This window comes from Meles meles, chromosome 9 (genome assembly GCF_922984935.1).
Source record: "Meles meles chromosome 9, mMelMel3.1 paternal haplotype, whole genome shotgun sequence".
NCBI classification, from domain to species: Eukaryota; Metazoa; Chordata; class Mammalia; order Carnivora; family Mustelidae; genus Meles; species Meles meles.
In genome coordinates this window covers 83,022,547-83,048,255 of record NC_060074.1, presented here as the reverse complement: position 1 = coordinate 83,048,255, position 25,709 = coordinate 83,022,547, and the positions used below count along the sequence as shown (strand labels likewise).

General features: G+C 36.0%; 1 protein-coding gene across 3 annotated transcripts in view; it reads left to right on the top strand.

Annotated features, from left to right (window-relative positions):
• EPC2 (enhancer of polycomb homolog 2) overlaps positions 1-25,709 on the top strand; it is a 114,808-nt gene that overhangs the window by 53,356 nt on the left and 35,743 nt on the right. For all 3 annotated transcript variants that reach the window (XM_046019324.1, XM_046019323.1, XM_046019322.1), the window contains exon 3: positions 24,047-24,192. In XM_046019324.1, the coding sequence (XP_045875280.1) occupies positions 24,047-24,192 (146 nt within the window). The remainder of the gene's footprint in view (positions 1-24,046; positions 24,193-25,709) is intronic.

The following is a 25,709-nucleotide window of genomic DNA, read 5'->3' as shown; positions in this document are numbered from 1 at the left end:
TCTGCTTGGTATTCTCTCCTTTGCCCTCTGCCCTACCCCCACTCATGCTTGCATCCTCTCTGTCTGAAAGAAATTTTTTTTTCCTTTAAGATTTTATTTATTTGAGAGAGAGTGTGAGTGAGAGAGAGCATGAGCAGAGAGAGGGGCAGAGGGTGAAGGAGAAGCAGACTCCCCACTAAGCAGGGAGCCCCACATAGGGCTTGATCCTAGGACCCCAAGTTCATGACTCCAGCCAAAGGCAGATGCTTAACCGACTGAGCCACCCAGACACCCACCCCTCTCTTGAAATAAATCTTTTTTTTCTTTTTTTTTTTTCTTTTTTTTTTTAAAGAAGAATCTCCTGTTTCTCTGATAGAAACTAAGGAAATAGAGTGAGGGTTTGGTAAGTTGAGGTTTACTTTCTATAATAAAAAATAAAATGTTAATTGCAGAAAAGAATAATAATCCCAGGACAGCTGGCTGGCTCAGTCAGTAGAGCGTGTGACTCTTGATCTTGGGGTAAATGACTTTGAGCCCCATGGTGGGTGTGGAGATCATTTAAAAAAAAAGAAGAAGAAGAATCCCATGTTGCAGATATAAGCAACAGAGACAAAGTCTTCTTCCCTTTTTTCCAGATTTGTGTTTTATTATGTGTGTGTCTGTATATATGTATGTGTTTGTGGCTTTGCTTTTTTACTTACTACTAATAAGCATTTTTCCAAGTCATTATCTAGCTTTAATAATTTTCAAAGCTGTTTAATATTACAAGGAATTTGTTTTGTGTTCTTCGGTAGTCAGCAGGAACCCTTAAGGAAGCAAGCCAGTACTGAAGATTTTTGTTTACACTTTATATTTTTTAAGATTTTATTTATTTGAGAGAGCAGGACAAACAGAGCAGGAACAAGGGGGAGAAGACAGAGGGAGAGGGAAAGCAGACTCCCCATGGAGGATCTCAGAAAGCCCATTTTGTGACCTGAACCGAAGGCAGATGCTTAACCTCTTACCCAGCTGAGCCACCCATGCGCCCCTGTTTACACTTTGATTAGCAAGGAGTTTTAGACCCAGATTATTTGTGGTTTTATTATTAGTAAAATATTGTGTGTTTAAATATTAGGAAATTAGTAATTTCATTAGTAAAATATAATTTGCACTTGAAGGAGAAACAGAATTTTAGGCTTTACAAAGAGTAATAGTTTATTAATGTTTTCAAAAGCTAGTGGTTTTTTACATAAAACTTAATTTACTTCAGATGGTGCACTGCATTCAGTTGTCATGTTTCTTCAAGTTATTCCTAAGGCTTTTTGTGCTCATACCACTGATATTTTTGAGTACAGGCCAGTTATTTTGTAGAATGTTTCTCAGTTTGGGTTTACCTGTTTCCTCGTGGCTCAATTCAAGTTAAAATGGGGTGTTGTTATTGTTGTTCTTTTATTATGATAAAAAATATATTTTCTCTTAATTTTAAGTCTGTATGGCAGTATTGTTAACTATATGCACATTGTTGTACAACAAATCTTTAGAAGCTTTTCATTTTGCCTTACTGAAGGTATACCCATTGAACAACTCCCTGTTACACCCTCCCCTCAACCCCTGGCAACACCGTTTCTGCTTCTGTGACTTTGACTACTTTAGTTACCTCATCTAAGTGGACTTGTGTGTATTTATCTTTTTGTGACTGACTTATATGACTTGACATAATGTCCTTCAGGTTCATCAGTGTTGCATCATATGATAAGATTTCATTCTTTTTTAAAACTGAGTAACATTCCGTTGTATGTATGTATCACCCTTTGGTTATCCATTCATCTGTTGATGGACATTTAGGTTGCTTCTGCCTCTTGGCTATTGTAAATAATATTGCCGTGAACATGGGTCTTCACATATCACTTTGAGATGCTCTTTTCCCTTTTTTTGGATATATACCTGGAAGAGTGATTGTTGGATCATTTAGTAGTTGTATTTTTAATATTTGAAGACCCCCACCACCACCATTTTACACAGCACCTGCACCAACAATGTGTAAGGTTCTAATTTCTCCACATTCACACCAATAAGTGTGATGGGTGTGGGCAGTTTAGTGGCCATCTGAATGATGGTGAGGTGGTATCTCATTGTGGTTTTGATTTGTAATTCCCTGGTGACTAGTGATGTTGAACATCTTTTCATATGCATGTTGGCTATTTATATATCTTCTTCAGAAAAAGGTCTCCAGGTCCTTTGCAATTTTTTTTAAATTGGGTTTTTGTTCTTGAGTTTAGGAGTTCTTGATGTATTCTGGGTTTTTTTTTTTTTAAGATTTTATTTATTTATTTGACAGAGAGAGAGATCACAAGTAGGCAGAGAGGCAGGCAGAGAGAGAGGAAGCAGGCTCCCTGCTGAGCAGAGAGCTGGATGCGGGGCTCGATCCCAGGACCCTGAGATCATGACCTGAGCCGAAAGCAGCGGCTTAATCCACTGAGCCACCCAGGTGCCCCTGTATTCTGGGTTTTAACTCCTTATCATATATATGGTTTACAAGTATTTTCTCCCATTCCATTGGTTGCATTTTCACTGTTGATTGTTTCTTTTGCTGTACAGAAGTTTTTAAGTTTGATGCAGTCCCATTTGTCTATTCTTGCTTTTGTTGCCCCTGCTTTTGGTATCATCTGCAAGAAATCATAGCTAAACCTAGCATCGTGAAGGCTTTCCTATTTGTTTTGTTTTTTTTTTTTTTTTTTTAAAGATTTTTATCCATTTATTTGACAGAGAGAAATCACAAGAGAGGCAGGCAGAGAGAGAGGAAGGGAAGCAGGCTCCCCGCCGAGCAGAGAGCCCGATGCGGGGCTCGATCCCAGGACCCTGAGACCATGACCCGAGCCGAAGGCAGCGGCCCAATCCACTGAGCCACCCAGGCGCCCCCCTATTTGTTTTTTTCTAGTAGTTTTATAGTTACAGGTCATATGTTTAGGTCTTAATTCATTTTTAGTTAATTCATTTTTGTATATAAGAAAACGTTTCATCTTTATTTATTTTTTTTTTTTTTGCATATGAATTTCCAGTTTTCCCAGCACCATTTGTTGAAGAGACTATTCTTTCTTGTGGCACCCTTTTTGATCATCTACATAGGGTTTATTTTGTGGCTCTCTGCTCCCTTTGGTCTATATGTCTATCTTTATGCCTGTATGCTGATTAGATTATTAATAGTTTTCTAATATGTTTTGAAATCTGAAGTGTATGTTTTTAAGTGAAATCTATCTCTAGTAGGGCTGGTTTTTAAAAAGAACATTTGGTGAAGTCTTCAGTAAAGAGTCTTTCTAGTGAAGGAAATTATTCATTGCCCTCCAATTTGTTTTACATGTTTGGAATTTTTTAGAACTATTAAAATTCCTATTTCAGAACTTTCTGATAACTGTACTGAGTTTATTTCCTAGTGCATTCAGTGCTTTGCTAATATTAAAACAAATTATTGTAAAAATACTGCTATTTAATTTCTCGTGCTTCTGACTATTTAGTGGGCTGTGGAGATATATTCTTTTTAAAGATTTTATTTACTTATTTGGAAGGAGAACATGCACATGAGCAGGGGTCAGGGGAGGTCCAGAGGGAGAGGGACAAGCAGACTCCCTGCAGGGAGCCCAATGCGGAGCTTGATCTCAGGACCCTGAGATCATGACCTGAGCCCAAATCAGATGCTTAACCAACTGAGCCACCCAGCCATCTCATTTTGTGACTTACTTATTAATCATTTTATACTATGAGATACTAATAACATATATTTTTGCACATGTAATATGAAATTGTAGAATTAGTTTGTACTGGTTAAACTCAGATACTGCGTGTACCTAGATGTCTTAAGTGAAGCTTTTGCCCTCATTCTGTATTTATTGAATGATTCATTGAGAGTAAATGAGAAAGATACGCAGTCTGAACAGACAGTAGAGAAGAATCTCAGGTAGTACATAGAGATCACCGACCCAGAATTTTTTTAAGACACAAAATTCTTTTTACAAATTAATATAATTTTATTTATAGTAGGTAATGCATTCAGATGATTTCAGAATAAAAAAGTATATGAGAAATAGCCTTTAGTCACCCTCTCCTTATAAGAAACCACTTTTATTAGGGTATGTGGTTTTTTAGGGTTTTGTTGTGCAAATTCAAACACATAGGAATTTATATTTTTATACCCCCTTTTACACAGAAGTTAGTGTACTATATGTACTTTCTGGCACTTTGCCTTTTTGGGGAGGGAGGTAGGAGTATAGTCTGGAAATTATCCGGTATTAGAATGTAAAATGTGTTCTCAGTTTTTTTTAACTGGTGCATAATAGTCTTTTGTGTTTGGATGTGCCAGATTGTTAACCAGTTTCCTATAGAAGGGAACTTGGATTGTTTCCAGTCCTTTGTTATTACAGATAGGGTTTAAGTGAATAACTGTGAATATACAGAATTTCTTAAAGGTAAACTCTATGTTTTTTACAGAAATTGCCAAATTGCTGTCTATAGGAGTTGCTCCATTTTGCACTTAACACTAACAATGTATGATAGTGCTTAGTTCCTCACAGCCTGATGAAAAACTACTTTTGAATTTTTAACCTGGTAGGTGAGAGATAATGGACTTCATCATATTATTCTTTTAAATAAAACTTTCATTTTGGAAAAATTTTAGATTTATAGAAAAGTTGGAAAGATAGTGGAGTATTCCTTTATACCTCTTGTCAGGTTTCAGTTTTCTCTAATAATTACATTACACTTTACTGTGTCAAACCTAAGAAACCAATATTGGCACATCATTATTTACCAAAACCCAGACTATAATTTCTCTTAGTATAGTTTTAAAATTAGAATTCTTATTATGAATGAGGTTAAGTCATTTTTTTACTCATTTAGGAGCCATTAACATTTTTATCTCCTGAATTGTTATCATCCTTTGCCCAGTTACTGTTAGAAAACAAGGGAGGAAGAGTCTGATGGAGAAGAGAGAAGACTAAGAAAAAACATAATTAGAGGTTGAATAAAAGGATGATTATCTTTATACACTTGATTTTTTTTTTTTTTTTAACATCACTGTTACATCCTTTAGGTCCTATCTAATATTGTTAGGCTATAGCCCCTCCCTAATGATACAAATTTCTCCCCGAAGGGTTCAAAGAATCCACTTACCCATTCTCATGTTTTTAAGGTTCCCATAGTTGTCATCTTTGCTACTAATTTTGGCCAGCAATACTTGTCATTTACATAAAATGTGAGTTCTTCAGAGTGGAAGAGGGATGTAGTTAGTTGGCTAGTTAGCCAAAAGACTAAAAATAATCCTTTTTGTTGTTGTTTAATAATCCTTATTACAGTATAAACCTGGAGGGTTTTGTTTTTTGTTTGTTTTAGTAGAGAGACTTGGATCAGTATGTGATCTTGTAGAAGTGGTCCTGGACTCTTCTGCACTTCACTTTTTTTGTGTATTGGGTAGGGAATATAAGTAAGGTCTGGCGTCCGACTCTTGGTTTCAGCTCAAGTCATGATCTCCAGGTCCTGAGTTTGAGCCACTGCATTGGGCTCTGTGCTTAGCAGGGAGTCTGCTTCTCTTTCTCTTCTTCTCGCTCTGCCTGTCCCCCCCAATCTCGTGCACGTGCTCTCCTCTCTCTCTATGTAAAACAAATCTTTAAAAAAAATTTAAAAAAATCTTTAAAAAAAAAAGAGAGAAAGAGGGACGCCTGGGTGGCTCAGTGGGTCTGAAGCCTCTGCCTTCAGCTCAGGTCATGATCTCAGGGTCCTGGGATTGAGCCCCACATCCCCTGCTCAGCGGGGAGCCTGTTTCCTTCTCTCTCTCTGCCTGCTTCTCTGCCTACTTGTGATCTCTTTCTCTCTGTGTCAAATAAATAAATAAAATCTTTGAAAAGTAAAAATTTAAAAAAAGAGAGAGTCCTAGTTATATCTGCATCTGTGATCTGTAGGTACACAATGGAGTACTGCTAGGCTTGGAGGCTGTCAGAACCTTGGAGAGCTCCAAGCAGAGGTGGAAATGCTTTAGATGATGAAGTGTTTGTTCCTCGGCTCCCTTTGAAACTTACTTGAAGCCTGAGGACCCTAAAAATTTACAAATTGGAAAAACTTAGCATATTTCAAATTAGGCATAAGTAAAGTTTATGATATTTAAGAGCAAAGATTTAGGTTTAGATTAGAGGTTTTCAAAATATTGTTCATCATTGAACTTGTTAAAAATGCAAATTAGCAAGCCCTTCTCTAGACCTACTGGGTCAAAAACTGGTGGACACACTTAGTATTCTGTGTTTAAGAAGCCATCCAGAAGATTCTGTTGAAAGCAAAAGTTTGAGAAACACTGGTTTAAACGCTTTGATGATATTTATGTAAAGGAGAGACTTCTGAGCCCTTGACACTTCCCTGGACTTCCTTAGGACTAGAAAGTATATATGAGATTCTAGGAAGATGTTTTATTTGAATTGCTTCCTAGTTCATAGGTCTACCTAGTCAGAGTCCACTTTAATGTATACTAGGTCCCATTTAACTGAGATTTAGATATACAATAGCATTGCTGATGTAAGCCTTGTAAAACTGTTTGAGTCTGTTTAAAAAATAATAATAATAATACACACTTTATATATGTGCATACAACTTCCAGGGATTTATAGTTCTAAATCCTTATCTGCTAGTTGAAGTCTATCCAGACTCATTATTGATAATTTCATATTTCTTAGAGTTAAACACACTCCGTGTCTGTACTCTTGCTCTTCTTTCTGTCTGGGATGCCCTCATATCTACTTTATGTATGCCTTATAGCATTCACATCTATTATTATTTAGAAGGTATCTATTATATGAATATGTGTTCTAAAATATCTATTCCATCATACATGTATACTTGAAGTACAGTCAGTATTGGTTATTTTTGGATTCATTGGATTAATAAACATAATTTTGGAAAGTTGTAGAAGAAAGAAATGCAGAGTTGGAAGAAGAGATAACACCAGTGAGTTTGTAAGTAAATGGCATTCTTAGAAAATCCTGTTGTTAACACTTTGAAAGGAGAGCCTTTACAAACAAGGTGTACTTGTTCCTCGGTCTTACTTTCTTGCCTGAATTAAAGGGATTGGATATTGGCAAATAGTTTCCAGAAGTTAAACAATTGGGAAACTTAAAGATACATGACAGTAAGGGCTTAGTTTATACAGATGACATTTGCTTCTTCTTACATTAAAAAAAAATTACCATTGATAATTCATAAGTAAATGTTAAATGTTCTTGTCTTGAAATACCTTTAAGTTAAAAACTCTATTAGAGTTCTTTTTAATTTTTAACTTTTTTTTTTTTTAAGAGATCTTTGAATTCCTAATATGTTTGGTTCACAATAGCTTGGGGATTTTTTGTTTTTTGTTTTTTGTTTTTTTGTGCATTGCATTGCCTTTGCTCATTAAATGTAATTTATAAACTTAAACATGTAAGTACGAAGGGAACACAAATTTACCTATATTTTTGCTCCCTTTGAAATTCAAAGAATTTTTTCATTACTGCTGTTAGGATTAGAAGGGCTTAATAGTATCTGTGTGGTGTAATGGGGTAAATTTTGAGCTCTGTGAATCAAAACCCTGAAATCTGTGCTCAACTCACCAAGGTTCTTAACCTCTCACAGTGTTGTGATCTGTAAGATAAGGTGTTTTCAGCTTTAAATTATGAAACTTTTAAAAATTTATATTAACATGTAAATAACTGCTATGTCTGGTCTTCAACTTACTTTTTTGTTTTGTATTGTTTTTTAATATGGCTCCAGCAGTAATGTATTAGAAAGAGAGAATGGTGACAGGGAAGAGGAGAAAGGACGAGTTGAAAGAGAGAGAAAATTCAAAATAGATTTCATGAATAAGAAAAAACTTTCTAAAGATGAATACTATCCAGATTTTACTTTATGACGGTGAGATGTTTACTTTATTGAAATATTGCTTGAGTGGCCATATTTAGTTATATAATTTTCCCCCACAGCTGGTGTTTTTCCACCAAAATGAAGAAAAGGAATTATGTGATTAATTGAACAGCTGGGTTCTGGTCTGTGGACTACCCCTAGGAACTGTTAATTTTTAAGACTTTTACTTCTTTGTTTACTAGAAAAGAGTAACTACTATATAATTTGGGTAAAGGTAATTGGAGTCCGGATCTCCCAGCATATCTTTGTTTATTGTAGTTTACGACTTGACAAGTTGCACACAGATTTAAAAAAATTAAGACTCATGAAGCGCTTAACCTAGGCATCCATATTCTTCTTTTCTGTTGTTAGTACCTAGGAGATTATTGACCCTCAAAAATGCATATTCAATTTAGAGAAAAATCAGCTTGTAAGGAAAGGACTCGGAAAGAATAGTAGTAAATATTACCTCCATCCTCACTGCCTTTAATATTTATAGCCTCTTGAATTTATTTTCTTTGATTACTCTCCAGAAGATAAGCAATGTTAGGTTATGGTTCAGTGACAGTGCAAGTGAGGATTATGCCATTGCTTGGTATTATGTGCTGGTGATGAGCAGTTTCTCTTGGGTCTTGGTGCACACCATTTCATTACTAAATGCATTGTAGACTGCTCAGATGACCTTAGTTTGCCCATTGTTTTGAAAGATGCTCATTACTGTATGCCGGGTGGGAAGAAGAAATGCAAAGTCCCACTGCTTGTAAACTGCTATCCTGTCCCTCTGCAAGTTTTAAAAGTGAGGATATGTACGTAGGTGACCTATGTGTAAAGCTTCCTTGGCAAACCTTTGTATTAGTGATATTTTCTGAACAAAAATATCCAAATATGGTAGGATACATTCCTGTTCCTTTAATCCAGATGGCTTTGTTGAGCCAATATAACGTAAATTTATGTTATGTGTATTTTTACCATATTAAAAAATAAATTCAAACTTTGTTTTATAACCCCCACCTCAAAAAATACCCCTTTGGGTGCAAATTGGACATGAATAGTTACACAGATGTCTAAATTATGTAGATGAGTGCTTGTGGAAGGCTTTCATGTACATTTCTCTCTTAATTTATTGATTGTTAAGATTCATAAAATTTATTTACAAAAAGAGCTGTGGCATAGAGAATCTGCATCAGAATCTTACAAGAAAAATCAGGACAGGTAATCTAGATAAAATTATTTCTTCTGTCCTCAGCAATACAGTTTTGTTGTACAGTCTCTTATTCTGTGCATGTTTCTCTAATATCAGTTAGCTCAGCAATGATTGCTCATGCTGGGAATGATGTCAGTACTACATGGAAATTGTCCAGATTCTTTTCTAATTTTTCCTTGCCAAAGAGGACTGGAATAGTGAGAAAAGAATTTAAAAAAACTTTAATAGGGAGGCACAAAGGCTTTAGCTTCGCATTCCACATGCAAGGACCCTTTCAGCTCTATATTAAGAAAATTAAAAATGAGTGCCTCTACCTAGGCTTCATTTTTCCAAGAGAGGTACATCCCAGCCTTGCATGGCTCTTAGCTGGTTGCAGGTTGCATTTCCTTCTGCATTAGCAGAACATTACAGTGTGTGTTTTCTCAACACCCACGAGCCAGCAATTCCATTTTGTTATTTTTGTACATTTTCAGTATCCCTTAGAGATAGTAACCAGCCACTCTGAATGGCATGTATACTGTCTAATGGAACAGTTACAGTCTGTATTACAGTCTGTATAGTCTCTGATTAAGTTACATTGATTTTTTGGAAGCCTGTCATTTTTAGTGTATAATTTTACATATAAAGGATTTTTAAAGGAATTATGTATTTTAACAGAAATGCCTATACTTTTCATAATGTTAATAAATCAAATTATAGTGGCCCATTCTGAATATTAGTGAATAGCTCTTGCTGACTTTTCCTAAGTTCATAAAAAGAAGCAGGTGACTTTCTGGCCAAATTTAAATCTCAGCTTTTCAGGGCTTAGACATCCTTAAGGATGATTTCATTTTTTAAATGACAGCTTTTTTGCTGTTCACATTCCTAAGAGCATTTCAGAGAGTTTCTCCTGGTAACTTACCATTATTGATTGTTCTCTTTGTTAATGGGTGATGAGCCCAAAAGATACCCAGGAGAGAAGAAACTACTTGAAAGAGTAAAATTTTGAAAACTACTTCCCTAATAAATCTTTGCATATCTTTATGTTATGTGTATTTTATGTGTATGTTATGTGTATACTCCAGTGTTTCAGAAACAATACATTTTTCTTTACTAATCTAGATCTTGGTAAGCAAGTTTTTGTTTGTTTGTTTGTTTTTTGGTAAAGGACTGGATAGTAAGTGAATGTTATGGGGTTTGGGTGTCATATATGTCTCTACCACATATTTTACTTCTCCCTTCTCTTTAAAAATTTTTTAAAATTTCTTTATAAAAATGTAAGAATTGAGTAACCCTCTTGGGTCCCCTCCCTCTTTGGGAGCTTCGTATTCCATCCAGTAAACTTTCCTATCGCTCAGTAAACTTTGCTTTGCTGTCCACAACACCCCCCCGCCCCCAAAAAAAGGTGAGAATCTTGTCACACATTCACAGCCTTACCAAAAAACAAGCTGCTGGCCAGATATAAATCATAGGTCGTAGTTGCCATTCCTTGATTTAGACTGCCTTAACTAAAATACTAATTAAAATCCACTGGTAACTTGCCTAAAACCACTCCCCCCCCCCCCCGCCCTGCCAAAGGTAAAATTGATAGAAGAAATCATTTGTGACATTACTCTCAGTCATTTAAGCAGCCCCCACCCCTGGGTAATTTATTATTTCTTCTTTGCTTTAAGTTAGAATTTCACATGTGTGTATTCACAGAATTTTAAAAAAGTCCCAAGTATAATCATGACTGGTTACATGGTTAAATTATGAGTTAATTTGAAAAGTTTCTTCAGATTCTGCCAAAGCATTTGTGACTTTAAGGTTTATAAATCAAAAGCACATTGGATACAAATTGTAGTCGTAGGAAAATAACCCAGAGAAATAGAAGTAGTGACTATTAAACAGGAGGTCTTAACCCTTCAAAGAAATAGAAGTACTTTTTAGCAATAGACTATTACAGTTTTGAGTTATTCGTAGTTGAGACTTCTTTAAAGTATTTAAAACCCATGATTTCTGTATATCCTGATTACTAAGGGCACTAAAAAGACCTACCCATAAAGTTGTACTTTAATTCCATTTTGCTAAATTATTAGATAGTCCTGATCTATCTACAAATGGAGTGGAATTGAGTAATAATAGTAACCTACCAATATGGAACACTATTCTTTTGTACTGGGCTCTATGATACGCACAAATTATTTCATCTAGTCCTAACCAAGAATCTCATGAAATAGGTATGTTTCTTGGCCTTGCTTTACTACCACTAATCTGTTTTCCTTCTCTATAATTTTGTCATTTCAAGAACATTATATAAATGGAATCTATAATACTTAACTTTTTTTTCACTCAGCGTAATTTCCTTGAGATTTATCCAAGTTGTTGCATGTCACATTAGTTTGATCCTCTTTTTTGCTAATTATAATTCCATGGTATGGATGTTCCACAGTTTAACCCTTCTATTCAACGTCATTTGGGTTGTTTCCAGTTTTGGGCTATTTTGAATAAAGTTGCTTATGAATGTTTCATGTCATCATAAGTTTTCATTTTATAAATATAATTTTGTGTAAATATATAAGTTTATCTGTTCTGTTGGTGAACGTTTAGTTTTTCTAATTTTTTGCTCTTATGAAATGCAGCAATGAATGGCGTTACACATGTCTTGTCCATATTTATAAGTACATCTGTGGGGTATAGACCTACAAAGTGGAATTGCTGGGTCTTAAAGAATGTGCATGTGTGACTTTGTTAAATACTGCAGAATTGCCCTCCAAACTGGTTATACTATTTTATATTTTCACCAGTAATACATGAATTCTTGTTTTTTCATATTTTTACCAACACTTATTATTGCTAAACTATAATTTCTTGCAGTCTGTTGGATATGAAATGGTATTTATCGATTTAAATTTACCTTTCCCCAGTTACAGTGATGTTAAGCATTTAGTACATGAATTACCTCTTTGGGTCTTTTGGGTCCATTTTTTTCTGGGTCCTTTACTGATTTTTTAGAAATTCTTTATATATTTTAGATACTTATCTTTTTAAAAGATTTTATTATGAAGTTTCTAACATACTCAAAAGTAGAAAAGAGTAGTACAGTGAACTACCATGAACTCATCACTCAACATTGTAATGTTGTTCATCTACACCATTTCTCCCCACCCCATGATTTTATATAGCTAATGCAATGTCACGTCATCTGGGAATTTTTTTTAAATGACCTTGTCTTCAAGTTTTACTTTTCTTTTCTTTTCTTTTCTTTTTTTTTTTTAAGATTTTATGTACTTATTTAACACAGAGCACAAGCAGGGGGAGTAGCAGAGGGAGAGGGAGAAGAACCCTGGGATCATGACCTCATCTGAAGGCAGTTGCTTAACCAACTGAACCACCCAGGCACCTCTCATCTGGGAATTTCTAAACATAAGCAGCACAACATCTTTCTCCTACCACTCCTTAAAAACAGCATTTTCTTGGGATGCCTGGGTGACCCAGTCAGTTAAGCGGCTGCCTTTAGCTCAGGTCATGATCCCAGCGTCCTAGGATCGAGTCCCATATGGGGCTCCTTGCTCTGCGGGGAGCCTGCTTGTCTCTCTGCCTCTGGCTGCCTGTACTCTCTCTATCTCTCTGACAAATAAATAAATAAAATCTTTTAACAAAAAAACCCCACAGCATTTTCTTAATATAATTGGGAATTGAGCATTTATCTTGCCTTTTTCTATGAACCATGTCTCAGGATCTCTAAGTAGTTGAAGTGGGGATATTTCTCTTTGTAGAAGTATTCCAGCTAATGCAAAACAAGGAATGATAGCATATCACCATTTTGCAGCCCCCAAGGAATTGATGGATCAAAGCAATGATCATTAATGGGTGACAACATCATAAAGGGAGAGATTACAATCAAGCTGATATGTGATGGTGATATAATACACTAAATCCTTTATAAATATGTTGAATTGTCACTTAAAGATGTGAATTTTATGGTATATAGATGATATCCTGACAAAGATGTTAAAAGAAAAAGAAAGGAACATAAACACAAAAACTCACTGGCCCAGATCTCTAATAGATGCTCCCCTTTTAAGTGGGCACAGGTCTTTTGTGAATTAATTTGAGCTCACAAAATGACAAAGCATATAAATGCAGTGAAACCGAGTGTCTAGGTTTAGTGTAGAAAGGGCAGAGCACACTCACTTGTGAGAACTTTTCTGATGATGCTATTCTACTGTGTTTGGTCAAACTGAAAACTCTCTTCATCCTCTCCCTTAGAACCCAGACCAAAGTTCCTTACCCTCTTCATCCTCTTCATCCTCTCCCTTAGAACCCAGACCAGAGTTCCTTACCCTCTTGCTAACCTGACTCATCACATCCTGATTCCTGGGTTCCCCTTTACTCCTGCCTCCTGTTGTAATTTAATTTCCATCACCCCAAAAGGAAACCTCATGCCCATTTACAGTCACTTCCTTTTCCTACCCCCAGCCCTATCCAAACACTGATCTTCCTCTCTGTCTTTTTTGAACCTTTCACATAAATAAAATCATATGATATGGGGGGAAAAAAAGAAAAACAAAAATAGACTATATTCTTCTTGGTTTGCAGAGGCACCAAAATGAGCATCTCCCTCCACAGTCGGAGTCACTTAGGGAAAAGTCTTTGGCATAGGCCCTGTGCTCATAAATATTCTGGGATGAAGCAATTCCCTGGCTTGGCATGGGCTTCCACAGCAGAACAACTTGTCCATATCACTTGCAGGTATGAGGAAAGGCCCGAGTCAGACCAGTGGCCAGCCTTTGCTTGTCCCAAGAGGCTCAAACAATGAAGAAAAATCCCACTTCAGGTCTCCTCCCCACGTTGTTCCTTCTGTATTGCCATCTCCTTCCCCCACCCTGGGAAGGAGTCACTTCACACCAAAGTCCAGGGACTGATGGGGCACCACTCACCACCCTTAATCCCTCATTGAGCCTCCAGCTTATGTTCCTCCACTGCACGGACAACCCTATGCATGTGCTGGGAGCTGGAGTGGGAGAGTCTCTAGATCCTCAAAAAAAGACGAAAGGAGTAAGGGAACCAAAAATTCTATACTTCCTGATACTTCTATTCCGGAAGTGACTGTGAGGATGTTTATTGTTTTTTATTGTTTATTGTTTTTAGAATCATCATGTATCATGGACTTAAACATTTTTATTATGATTCAACTTATTGCATTATCTTTATTGATACTCATATTCATCTATTTTTGGCCAGTAGAAAAAACATTCAGGTTAGCTTTTTTTTTTTTTTTTTTTAAGATTTTATTTATTTGACACACAGAGAAAGATCACAAGTAGGCAGAGAGGCAGGCAGAGAGAGAGCGCGAGCGGAGGAAGCAGGCTTCCTGCTGAGCAGAGAGCCCGATGCGGGGCTCGATCCCAGGACCCTGAGATCATGACCTGAGCCGAAGGCAGCGGCTTAACCCACTGAGCCACCCAGGCGCCCCTTCAGGTTAGCTTTTTAAATCCTTTTGACATGCCTGTACCGTACCAGAAGGCAAGAAAACTAAGATGTCATAGGCTCACCTTTGTATTTCCTGGCTCAGATCTGAAAGAATCCCTATCTCCAGGAAGACTGTGTTCTTTTTAGTGGGAAATCTAGGCCCTAGGGGTGTTCATTGCTACTGGGTTGGCCGGATTGGCCGTTCTCTTTTCAAACATTTTAGTGGTCCTCACAAGGAAATAGGTATTTTAAATTTGAAACATAAAATACACTATGAGTTTATACTAATATTTCTTTTAATTCAAGACTACAGGCATAGTCTTACACACTTTAATTTTACACACTTAAGCTTTCTTCACATCTAAGGATGTCTGCATAATTACCATGTTTTATCCCACTTTACACCACAATAGTCTCAGAATAGTAATGCCAGTGTGTGCACCAACAATATAATTATCGAAAATAGCTTGAAGTTTTTTGGTTTGTTGGTTGCTTCATTTTTGCTTTTGGTCTTAAGAGTATTTCCCACTAGAAATGTAACTTTACTATATTTTAAAGATACTTGTAATAGAACCCAAATGACAGTTGGCTTTATTTGTTCCATTTAATTTTATTCTTGAGGATTTTGTTCCAAGATTTTATTTTGTTTCATACTATGTAAAATCAGTTCTAAAAGTCATATCTATAAAGCGATTTTCAAAGAAGTCTAGTTGCTACTATCCCACATCTGCTTCCCCTGTCCCAATTTGATTCTTTCCTTACTCCTGATAGTTAATGCTTTTTTAAAATTTTGTCATTTGGAATATTAATCTTTTACTCAATGACTAGTAAGTAGACCCATGCAAGGTAAAAAGGTTAAGAAACATACCCACCCACACATATATGGAAATTTGATTTATGATCAAAGAGGCATTACAAATCAGTGGATAAAGGGTGAAAATATTTGATAAGTAGTGCTGGGACAGTGGTTATCTATATAAAAAAATAAAAATAAGGAATAAATATGGAAAACAAAATGTTAGCATTTTTAGGGAAAAAAAAAGTGAGGACAACTTTATGACCTAAAGATACAGGATTCTTAAGAAACCATAAAGGGAAATGGATAAATTGTAGTGTATTAAAATTTAAAAATTTTTGGTTTTTGTTTATTTGAGATGGGGGGAGGGGGCAAGGGAGAAGTAGGCTCCCTGCTGAGCAGAGAGCCCAGAAACATGGGGCTCAATCCTAGGATCCCAGGATTACCATCCGAGCCAAAGGCAGAGGCTCAACTCACTGAGCCCCCCAGGCGCCCCTAAAATTTAAGATTTCTATACAACAAAAGAATCATAAGAACAACCCACAGACTAGGAGAATATATAAATGCACTCCTTTTAGGCAGATTGTAGTAAAGGGGAAACAGCATGCACTTCTGAATTCAACACACTTGCGTTCAAATTCTGTGTGACAAGGTACAGACTAATTAAAACACCTCTGAAATCTTAATTTCATTTTGCAATGAAGATACAGATACCATACCTTTCCCTGCTTTGTGAACATTAGAGAAAATGTATCGGAAGCCTTCATTTAGAGGTAATAGGAATTCTGTCAGTGGTAATCATTGTTATGTGTAATTGTAATTCACAGTACTTAAAAGCAATAGCTGAATTAGGGTTTTGTTAAACTACTGAAAACTAACTGGAAGTGTTTAGGGCTATACACAAAGGAAAAACAAAAGTTCTGCTTAAAACTTAAAACCTTGAAATAAACTGTGTATTGACCCTCATGGAAATATTTTTTTACAAAGGGTTAAAGTGTATTAAATAGGCACTTCTGACTGTAAGGTTGGTTATGATTATTCATACAACTGAAGCAAAAAGGGGGAATTAGGGTAAGGATTCTTAATGCTTGTAAACTAGAACTGGAGTTCTTTTACTCATTTCCTTCTCATTCCTTTTTCCTCACAGCTTTGGTCTTCTATGGCCCATATTGTAAATGGTACCTTTTCACCTCTTGACTCCCATCGTTAACACTTTTACTGTTTTTGTTTGGTTTTGGGGGGTTTGGGTTTTTAAGTTTTTTTAATCACATATTTTTGTCAGATTAATACACATATCATTAGGATTAGATAAAAATTTTTTCTTCTAATTAGGGCAGGCTTTTCTCCATTCTGAGAGATAGTTACCTTCAAATCCTTTACTTGTTTCTTTTGGTATTTACCTTTATATTTCTAAATTGTGGGCTTATGTAACTATTAAAAGCTTTTTTTAGTACATTCTCTCTTCTATTTAAAATTCTCTCACTTCTCTTCTCTAGTTATCACACTTTCCCTGTCCCATTTTTTGGCTGCAGTTACATTGTTAAATCAGTATTCAGTATATACAGTATTATTCTGCAAATATTAACAGCTGAAACAAGTGTTTAATGATTACATTGCCTTTGTTGGTTAGGTTTTTATTTTCAAAGGAGACGTTATCTTTGTTCCTCTTTCTTCTTCTTTGTGCCTTTTATTAATTCAATGCACATTCTCTTACGAAAGTATGACTCTTAAATGTTCAAACAGTTGAATAATCTGTCACTTTTATTCCTTCCATGGACATTTTTTCCAGGAACCATTAATTTTGCTGTTTTATTCTAGACTGTTTGCTCTTAGGCTTGCCACAGTTATCTGTCATCCGTCATCTTGGCAATTTCTTTGCTTCTCCCGGGTTCACTTCCCTCTTCCCTGGATTCCATACTTTACTTTTAGATTTACTCCATCCTAATGGAGTACACCTTCCAGTGGCTTTCTAAGACAGGATGTGTGGAAAGGTGCATTTTGGGGGGGGGGGGTCTTGCATGTCTGATATTTTTTTTTTTTTTAAAGATTTTATTTATTTATTTGACAGAGAGAGAGATTACAAGTAGGCAGAGAGGCAGACAGAGAGAGAGGAGGAAGCAGGCTCCCTGCGGAGCAGAGAGCCCGATGCGGGGCTCGATCCCAGGACCCTGAGATCATGACCTGAGCCGAAGGCAGCGGCTTAATCCACTGAGCCACCCAGGCGCCCCTGTCTGATATTTTTATTGTAGCCTCATACTTGATTGATAGTTTGGCTGGGTAGAGAAGGTTTTAGATTGGATTGGAAACAGTCAACCTTAGGAATTTTGAAACTGGTGTGGTCTTCTAACATCCAGTGTTGAGAAATCTGATGTTATTTATTTTTTGCTATTAAAGCTTTAAATTTTCTGTTCTCTAAGTGTTCCTTTTATATAGTATCCTGTTTCTGTTCTTGTTTCATGGATGCAGTAATATCTCTGTGAGGATTCTTTTTTTCTTTTTCTTTCTCTTGCATTGTCTTTGTTTCCTGAGTTCTTTTTTTTTTTTTTTTTTAATGTTTTGCTGCTCAAATTTCTGCATTACTTGACTGTCCATTTATATTTGAGTGAGATCATTTATCTGATGCTGTTTTTTAGGGGAGTAATCATTTTTTCCATAAACGAATTCTTAAGGCTTCTTCTTGGGTGGCTGACACTGTTTTTGTTTTTATAGCTGAGTCGGGGGGGTAGGATGGCAGGGTGAGATGGCAGTGGGTAGGAGTGCTAGGAGAATTCACTATTCAACGTGTAGACTTTTGCTTAATATTTCTTCTTTGGTATTTCTTCTTTCCCTCAATATGCCTGGTGCTCCAGAATCCACAGACTCTCTGAATCAGCTTTTGCAGATTAAGCCATTAGTCTCTGTCATTTGGGAGGAAAAGTAGCTGCTTAGCTACACTGGATGAGGAAAAGATCTAATTACCCATATAAAGATTTTTAACTAATCTTCCCATTTTCAGAAGGGTCCGACCTGCTCTTTCAGAGAGTAATGGTTGATTTCAGCTCTCTATAAGTCTTTAAAAGGATAGGGGGAGTTTTCCTGCTTCTAGTTGTGTTCCCTCCACCTCCCTTCCCCACCCCTGCCCTTCCCCAGCCAGACTGTTTTATGTGTCAGTGTTCTCCTGTCTGCTAAGCTTGTACTTTTTAAGTCTGAAAATTTGATAATTGTTACCTGCTCATTCTCATCACCTCTGTAAATGCCATTTGGAAAAAAAAAAAAAAAAAGAAGGGCGCCTGGGTGGGTCAGTGGTTTAAAGCCTCTGCCTTCCGCTGAGGTCATGATCCCAGAATCCTGGGATCAAGCCCCGCATCAGGCTTTCTGCTCAGCAGGGAGCCTGCTTCCCTCTCTCTCTCTCTCTCTCTCTCTGCCTGCCTCTCTGCCTACTTGTGATCTGTGTCTGTCAAATAAATAAATATATAAATCTTAAAGAAAAAGAAAAAAATTATTCTGCTTTTATTTTGGAATTTCAAGACATATTTATGTGTTCATTCTGTCCTATTTAACCAGAAGCAGTCTTCATGTTCACACTTCAGTTAGAGGAAATCTGGCCCAGGTATGCTTTAAACCCTGTTATATTTCATAGGTCACTGATCACCTATGGTTAGGTGCTCAAGGGTTACTCACTCATCTGTGGTATGGTTGCCTGTGGAATGGAATGTTACATGGTATCAAACATGGCATAGGAGGGTCACAGATGGATACACTGATTAACATCTATAATTATAATGATAAGTTTATGTGAAGAGTTCTGAATTCACAGAATTAAGGTAGGGAAATGATCCATGTTTGTTTTACTTTGTTTTTACAAAGCCTGGAATTTAAAACCCTCTCATTTGGCTTACGTTCATTGTGTTAGAGATTGCTTACACCACATGTGCTAGTGCATACTACCTATGTAGATAACCAGTAAGAATAGGGTGAGTAGAATAAATTCTGAGCATAGAGTATGTATAATCTTAGGTACCCTATGATGGAGACTAAAGTATAGAAGGTAGAATGCTCTGAAGTCAAAAAAAGCATAACCACTTGTAAAATAAATTATTGAGTGTAGCCTACAATGTTGACTGTAGCCTGCAAATTTGCTTAGGAGGGCAAAACGTGACATCCGTTTTTCTTTTCTGTTTTGGAACTAATTGAGAAACAGATATAGACACTAATAAAAACGTTACTAATAAAAATGGTGTGGGAAGACAAGACATAGATATATGACCCCAGTGGAGTTTCTCATACTTAACTCCTGAATTAGGCAAGCTTACCCACCACTGGCTGGGCACTGGTTTGGGACAAAGCAGGTCTCCCAAAAAAGGGCAGAATCAGCCTCCATGCTTGCCACGTAGTAGAGGACTGGTTAGAATGCACATCTTCAAAAGAAGGCAAAACCATAAGATACTATGCATCCAAAGTTCACCATTCAGTTTAAGTCACTCCTTTCTTAGCTGAGGAGAGAGTGAAGGGATGGAGAGAAGCTAAAAGTATTCTCCTGTACTTTTCCTTGCTGAAGATTTGATCCTGTATTTCCCCTTAACACATAGCATATAATAGGCTTAATATTATGTAGTAACAATACTCATATTCATAATAAGTAATGAGCAGTAACTAGCCCATCATTGTGCCACATTTAATTGCATACCACTCATTTTGAACCATGATCAGTAAACCCATTTTTCTTTTTAGATTTTTATTTTTTGACAGAGAAATCACAAGCAGGCAACGAGGCAGGCAGAGAGAGAGAGGGAAGCAGGCTCCACGTTGAGCAGAGAGCCCAATGTGGGGCTCCATTCCAGGACCCTGAGATCCCGATTGGAACAAAAGGCAGAGGCTTAACCCACTGAGCCACCCAGGTGGCTCCCGCCCCCCGCCCCGGCCTTTTGGCTTATATTGTAGTTAGTTGACCTACAGTTCGGTATTGGTTTCAGGAGTAGAATTTGGTTCATCATTTACATATAATACTCAGTGCTTATCATAACAAATGCCCTCCTTAATAACCATCACCCATCTATCCCATCTTCCACTCACCTCCCTTCATCAGTCCTCAATTTATTCCTTTTTTTTTTTTTTTTTTTTTTTAAGATTCTGTTTATGAGAGAGAGAAAGCATGGGGGAGTGGTCAGAGGGAAGCCGACTCACCACTGAGCAGAGAGCCCCATGCAGGACTCAATCCCAGAGGACTCTGGGATCAAAGGCAGTCACTTAACCAACTGAGCCACCCAGGTGCCCTCTCAGTTTGTTCTTATAGTTACGAGGCTCTTGTGATATGTTTCCCTCTCTTCTTTTTTTCACTCTCCCATATGTTCATCAGTTTTGTTTTTTAAATTCCACATGAGTGAAATCATACGGTGTTTTTCTTTTTCTGATTGACTTATTTTGCTTTGTGTAATACACTCTAGCTCTTCCCACGTCCTTACAAATGGCAAGATATCATTCTTTCTGATGGCTGAGTAGTATTTCATTGTGCATGTATATGTATGTATATAGATACGCGTATATGTGTTACATATACATCATCTTTATCCATTCATCAGTCAGTGGGCATTTGGGCTCTTTCCATAGTTTGGCTTTTGTTGATAATGCTGCCATAAGCAGTAAACCCTTTTAATCTGAAAACTTGACATTTTTTGGCTCTGGGAAGTTTTCTTGCATTATTTCTTCTTCTGGGTTCCTTGTATTTTCATTCCACTGCATAGCTATGCCTGTTGGATACTTGAATATGAATATATCCAAGTAAAAGGTGATCTAAGGGACTTTTGAAAGGTGCCTGTTGGATACTTGGATATGAATATATCCAAGTAAAAGGTAATCTAAGGGACTTTGAAAGGTACCTTTAGCAAGAATATGTGCTTTATCAGCTAATTTTAGACCACCTCTGTTTTATAAATTCTCTGAGCTATAACCAGTCACCTTGTAAATGGCTTGTATATTCAAACAGCAGGTTACACTCACTTCCCTACCTACACAGTCTCCCTCCCAGAAGTGGAAAGCTATTACCACTTGCTTGTGTATCCTTCCAGAAATACTCTGTGTGATTATAAGAGAGCATATGTGTGTATGTATGTGTTTCTTTCCATATTAGTGTACATACATTGTTGTCATTCATTTTTAGGGCTTCCATCTACTGCATGTATGTACAAATCATCATATGTTTTTCTGTTCCCACATACGTTGCTTGTTTTATATTTTTTAATTATTACAGTGTCACATCTTATACTCTTGTATATTTTATCTTTTTCTCTATGTGTGTGTAGAGGATAAATTCCTAGAAATAGAATTGACAAGTCCAAGAGTATGTGTTTTTAATTGAACAAAAAAAACCTTTAATTTCCTGTTCACAGTCCCCCATTCACTCCAAAATAGTTTATCACCAAGTTTTAGATTTTAGTCTATTTGATAAGTGAAACATATCTTGTTTTTGTGTTTCCATGTATTTAATCAGTTTTATGGCTTCTGAGCTTATACCCACCCATACATTTTCCCCTTGCATTTTCTTCTAGCATTTTTTTGTTTTTTTTTTTTTACTATGAAATTTTGTTAAATATATCATTTATTGGTATTAGAAATAAGGTAGAATTCCAGGTTAAATTATTTAAAGATAACTAGTAAGTAGGACCCTTTTTTAATAATCTACTTTATCCTCAGTGTTTTGAAATGCCATTCCATTCTTTGTACTTCGGTTTATTTCTAGACTCTTTTTTCTTTCTTTTCTTTTCTCTCTCTCTCTCTCTTTTTTTTTTTTTTTTTTTTGAAGATTTGGTTTAAGTAATCTCTACATGAGCATGGGGCTAGAACTCATGACCCCAAGATCAAGAGTCTCATACTCTTCTGACTGAACCAGCCAGGTGCCCTTATTTCTAGATTCTTAATTTTCTTTCTTTCTTTCTTTCTTTTTTTAAATATTTTATTTATTTGACAGAGAGAAATCACAACTAGGCAGAGAGGCAGGCAGAGAGAAAGGAGGAAGCAGGCTCCCTGCAGAGCAGAGAGCCCGATGCGGGGCTCCATCCCAGGACCCCGGGATCATGACCTGAGCCAAAGGCAGAGGCTTTAACCCACTGAGCCACCCAGGCGACCCTCTTAATTTTCTTCTGTAGCTTCTCATTACATTACCAAACTACCATGTTGACAAATCCATATCATCGTTTTTGTTTTTGTTTTTTTTTAATAACTGCTACTGTTTGGGCATATAATTGATGCTTTATTTTTTTCTATTAGTGAAAAGTATTTATTTTTAATTTTTTGGTTTTAATTCCAGTTTAGTTAATATATAGCATTATATTAGTTTCAGGTGCATAATACAGTGATTCAGCAATTGGGTATATTGCTCACTTTTCATCAGAGTAAGTGTGCAATTAATCCCCTTCACCTATTACACCTCTCCCCCTCCTTTCCCCACTGCCCCTCTGGTAATCTGTTCTCTGTAGTTAAGAGTCTGGTTTCTGGTTTGTCTTTCTCTTTTCTTTTTTCCTTTTTTCATTTGTTTTCTTTCTTAAATTCTATGTATGCATAAAGTCATATGGTATTTGTCTTTCTTTGACTGGTTTATTGCACTTAGCATTTTACTCTCTAGCTCCATGCATGTCATTACAAATGACAAGATTTCTTTTTATGACTGAATAATATTCCATTGTATGTGTACCCTATTTTCTTTATCCATTCATCTATTGATGGATATTTGGACTGCTTCCATAGTTTGGCTGTTTTAAATAATGCTGCAATAGCATAGGTGTGCATATATCCCTATGAATTAGTGGGGGTTTTTGTTTTTGGGATAGGTACCCAGTAGTGGGTAGTAGTATAGGGTGGTTCTGTTTTTAGAAACCTCCATACTGTTTTCCACAGTGGCTGCAGCAGTTTGCATTCCCACGAAGTGCAAGATGGTTCATTTGTTTCCACATCCTCGCCAACACTTACTGATTGAGTTTTTGATTTTAGCCATTCTGACAGGTGTGAAGTGATATCTTTATAGTTTTGACTTGCATTTGCGAGGTGATGAGTGATATAGAACATCTATATCTGTTTACAGTCTGTATGCCTTTTGAAAAATGTCTATTCATATCTTCTGCCTGTTTTTTTTTTTTTAGATTTTATTTATTTATTTGACAGAGATCACAAGTAGGCAGAGAGGCAGGCAGAGAGGGAGAAGCAGGCTCCCTGCTGAGCAGAGAGCCTGATGCGGGGCTCGATCCCAGGATCCTGGGATCATGACCTGAGCCGAAGGCAGAGGCTTTAACCCATTGAGCCGCCCAGGCACCCTTCTGCCTGTTTTTTAGTTGGATTATTTGTTTTTTTGGTGTTGAGTTGTATAAGTTCTTTCTATCTTTTGAATACTAACCCTTTATCAGATATGTCATTTGCAAATATTTTTTCCCATTTAGTAGTTGTCGTGATCCTTTATTTTTAAAATAAATTAATCTTAGTTATTCTTTTATTATACTTTAAGTCATATATAAATTAAGATTTTTTTCTTCCACTGTGCTTTTAGTCTCTGAAACCAATTTAAATTTATTATTATTTTTTTACACAATAGTTGGTGCAGAGTGTATGTTACATTAGTTCCCCGTGTACCCTGGAACCAGTTTTTAGATGTCAGCTCATGAGCAACTCTTTGGTCAGTGCATTGTAATTTAGAAGTATTCTATGGTCAAATATAAACACTATATGACTCCATAACTCCATAATTTCTCCTCAGTTTGAAGAATTTTTCTTTTCTTTTCTAGCCTTTAATCTAGACAACGAGCAACCAGATTATGATATGGATTCAGAAGATGAGACCTTATTAAATAGACTTAACAGAAAGATGGAAATTAAGCCTTTGCAATTTGAAATTATGATTGACAGACTTGAAAAAGCCAGTTCTAATCAGGTACTGTACCTTGTAAAAATGTCTCCTGTCTTAAAATTAATCCAGTTAGCAACTTTATTTTGCATTTTCTTTAGACCTGAGTGTTTTGTATTATACTGCCTTTTGAATTTTCCTAGAATTTCTATATACAGTATTTCTTGAACTGAATACTTAAGCATAATTTCTTTGAATAGGAGTATGAAGAATACTATTCTGACCTTCTTGTTTGGATATAAAAATAATACTAGCTGCAATGCTGTACAACATCTTCTTGATCCTTTTCAAAGGCTAAATTTGCTTGGTTGTATCTCTAAGGCAGATAACTCATACCAAATCCTTCTTAGTTGCTCACATTTATTAAGGTACTTATTATCATTTTAGATGTATTTTTAATTTTACTTACATATTACTTAAAATTATTAAGTGAAAAAAAATTTCTCATAAGGAGATGATTTTCTTTAGTGGACTATCTAAATATGATATAGAGAACTGAAAATGGTATGGTCTTTTGGAAAGCAATTAGACAACATATGTCAGGAACCTTAAAATGTTTGTACCTTTTGGTTTAGTAATCCTGCCTCTAGGAATCATTCTCAAAAAAATTAGCAAAAATGTCAAAGATTTTTGAACAAGGATGTTCACAATAACTTAAGTTGTCTGTAGGGTGGAATATCACACAGCCATTAAAAACCATTTTGAATATCAGTGGAAATTGCTCATTATATAATGTTAGAGTTCAAAAAAAGGATACAGAATTAAGTACAAATCTCTGAGATTCATTTAAAGCATTTACACTTATATGTGTGCATTGAATAAAAAAAAGATGAAGAAAGCCCAACAAAATACCAGTAATGATTCTATTTAGGTGATAGAATTATTGGTGATTTTTATGTTCTTTATTGTTTTTCTGTTTTCCAAATTTACTGTTATGAACTTGTATAGATATTGTAATTGGATTTTAAAAATAAACTACTTTTAAAAATAACTTCTTGGTGTACCTGTGTGGTGTATTAATATATTGTTATTAATGTAGTAAGTTACAGAAATGAATAAATGTTTTACAGTAGACGTTAAACACTTTTCACTAGTTTACCCATTACAAATTCATTATTTTCCTTTACCTCCCAAGTTAAGTCCTTTAAATCCTTGAAGCATTACCAGCTCTACAGAACATTTTTTAAAACGTTTCTAATTGTGAGAGGACTTTGCTGCATATTTAGCCTTTCTACTAATCTTTTTCCCCCATTTGGATGGAAAATAATATTTGATGTGGAATCAAAAGAAGTACATTGAAAACTGAATTTTGTAAAATTCAGCTTGGTTTTTGAGAGATTGTCTTTTTTAATTGCAAATTTGTTTTAATTATCACATTTAAGTATCAAAAATATTCTTATTAGTGCAGTTTTCCTGAGATTTTGATCACAGGCTTTAAGTATGATTTCATTTTTCTTCTTAATATGCAAACTTCTCTAGCAGTCCTAAGTTTAGTCTTTATTTTGGTATTTCTGTTATTTTCCATGATTGCTCAGAAATTACTG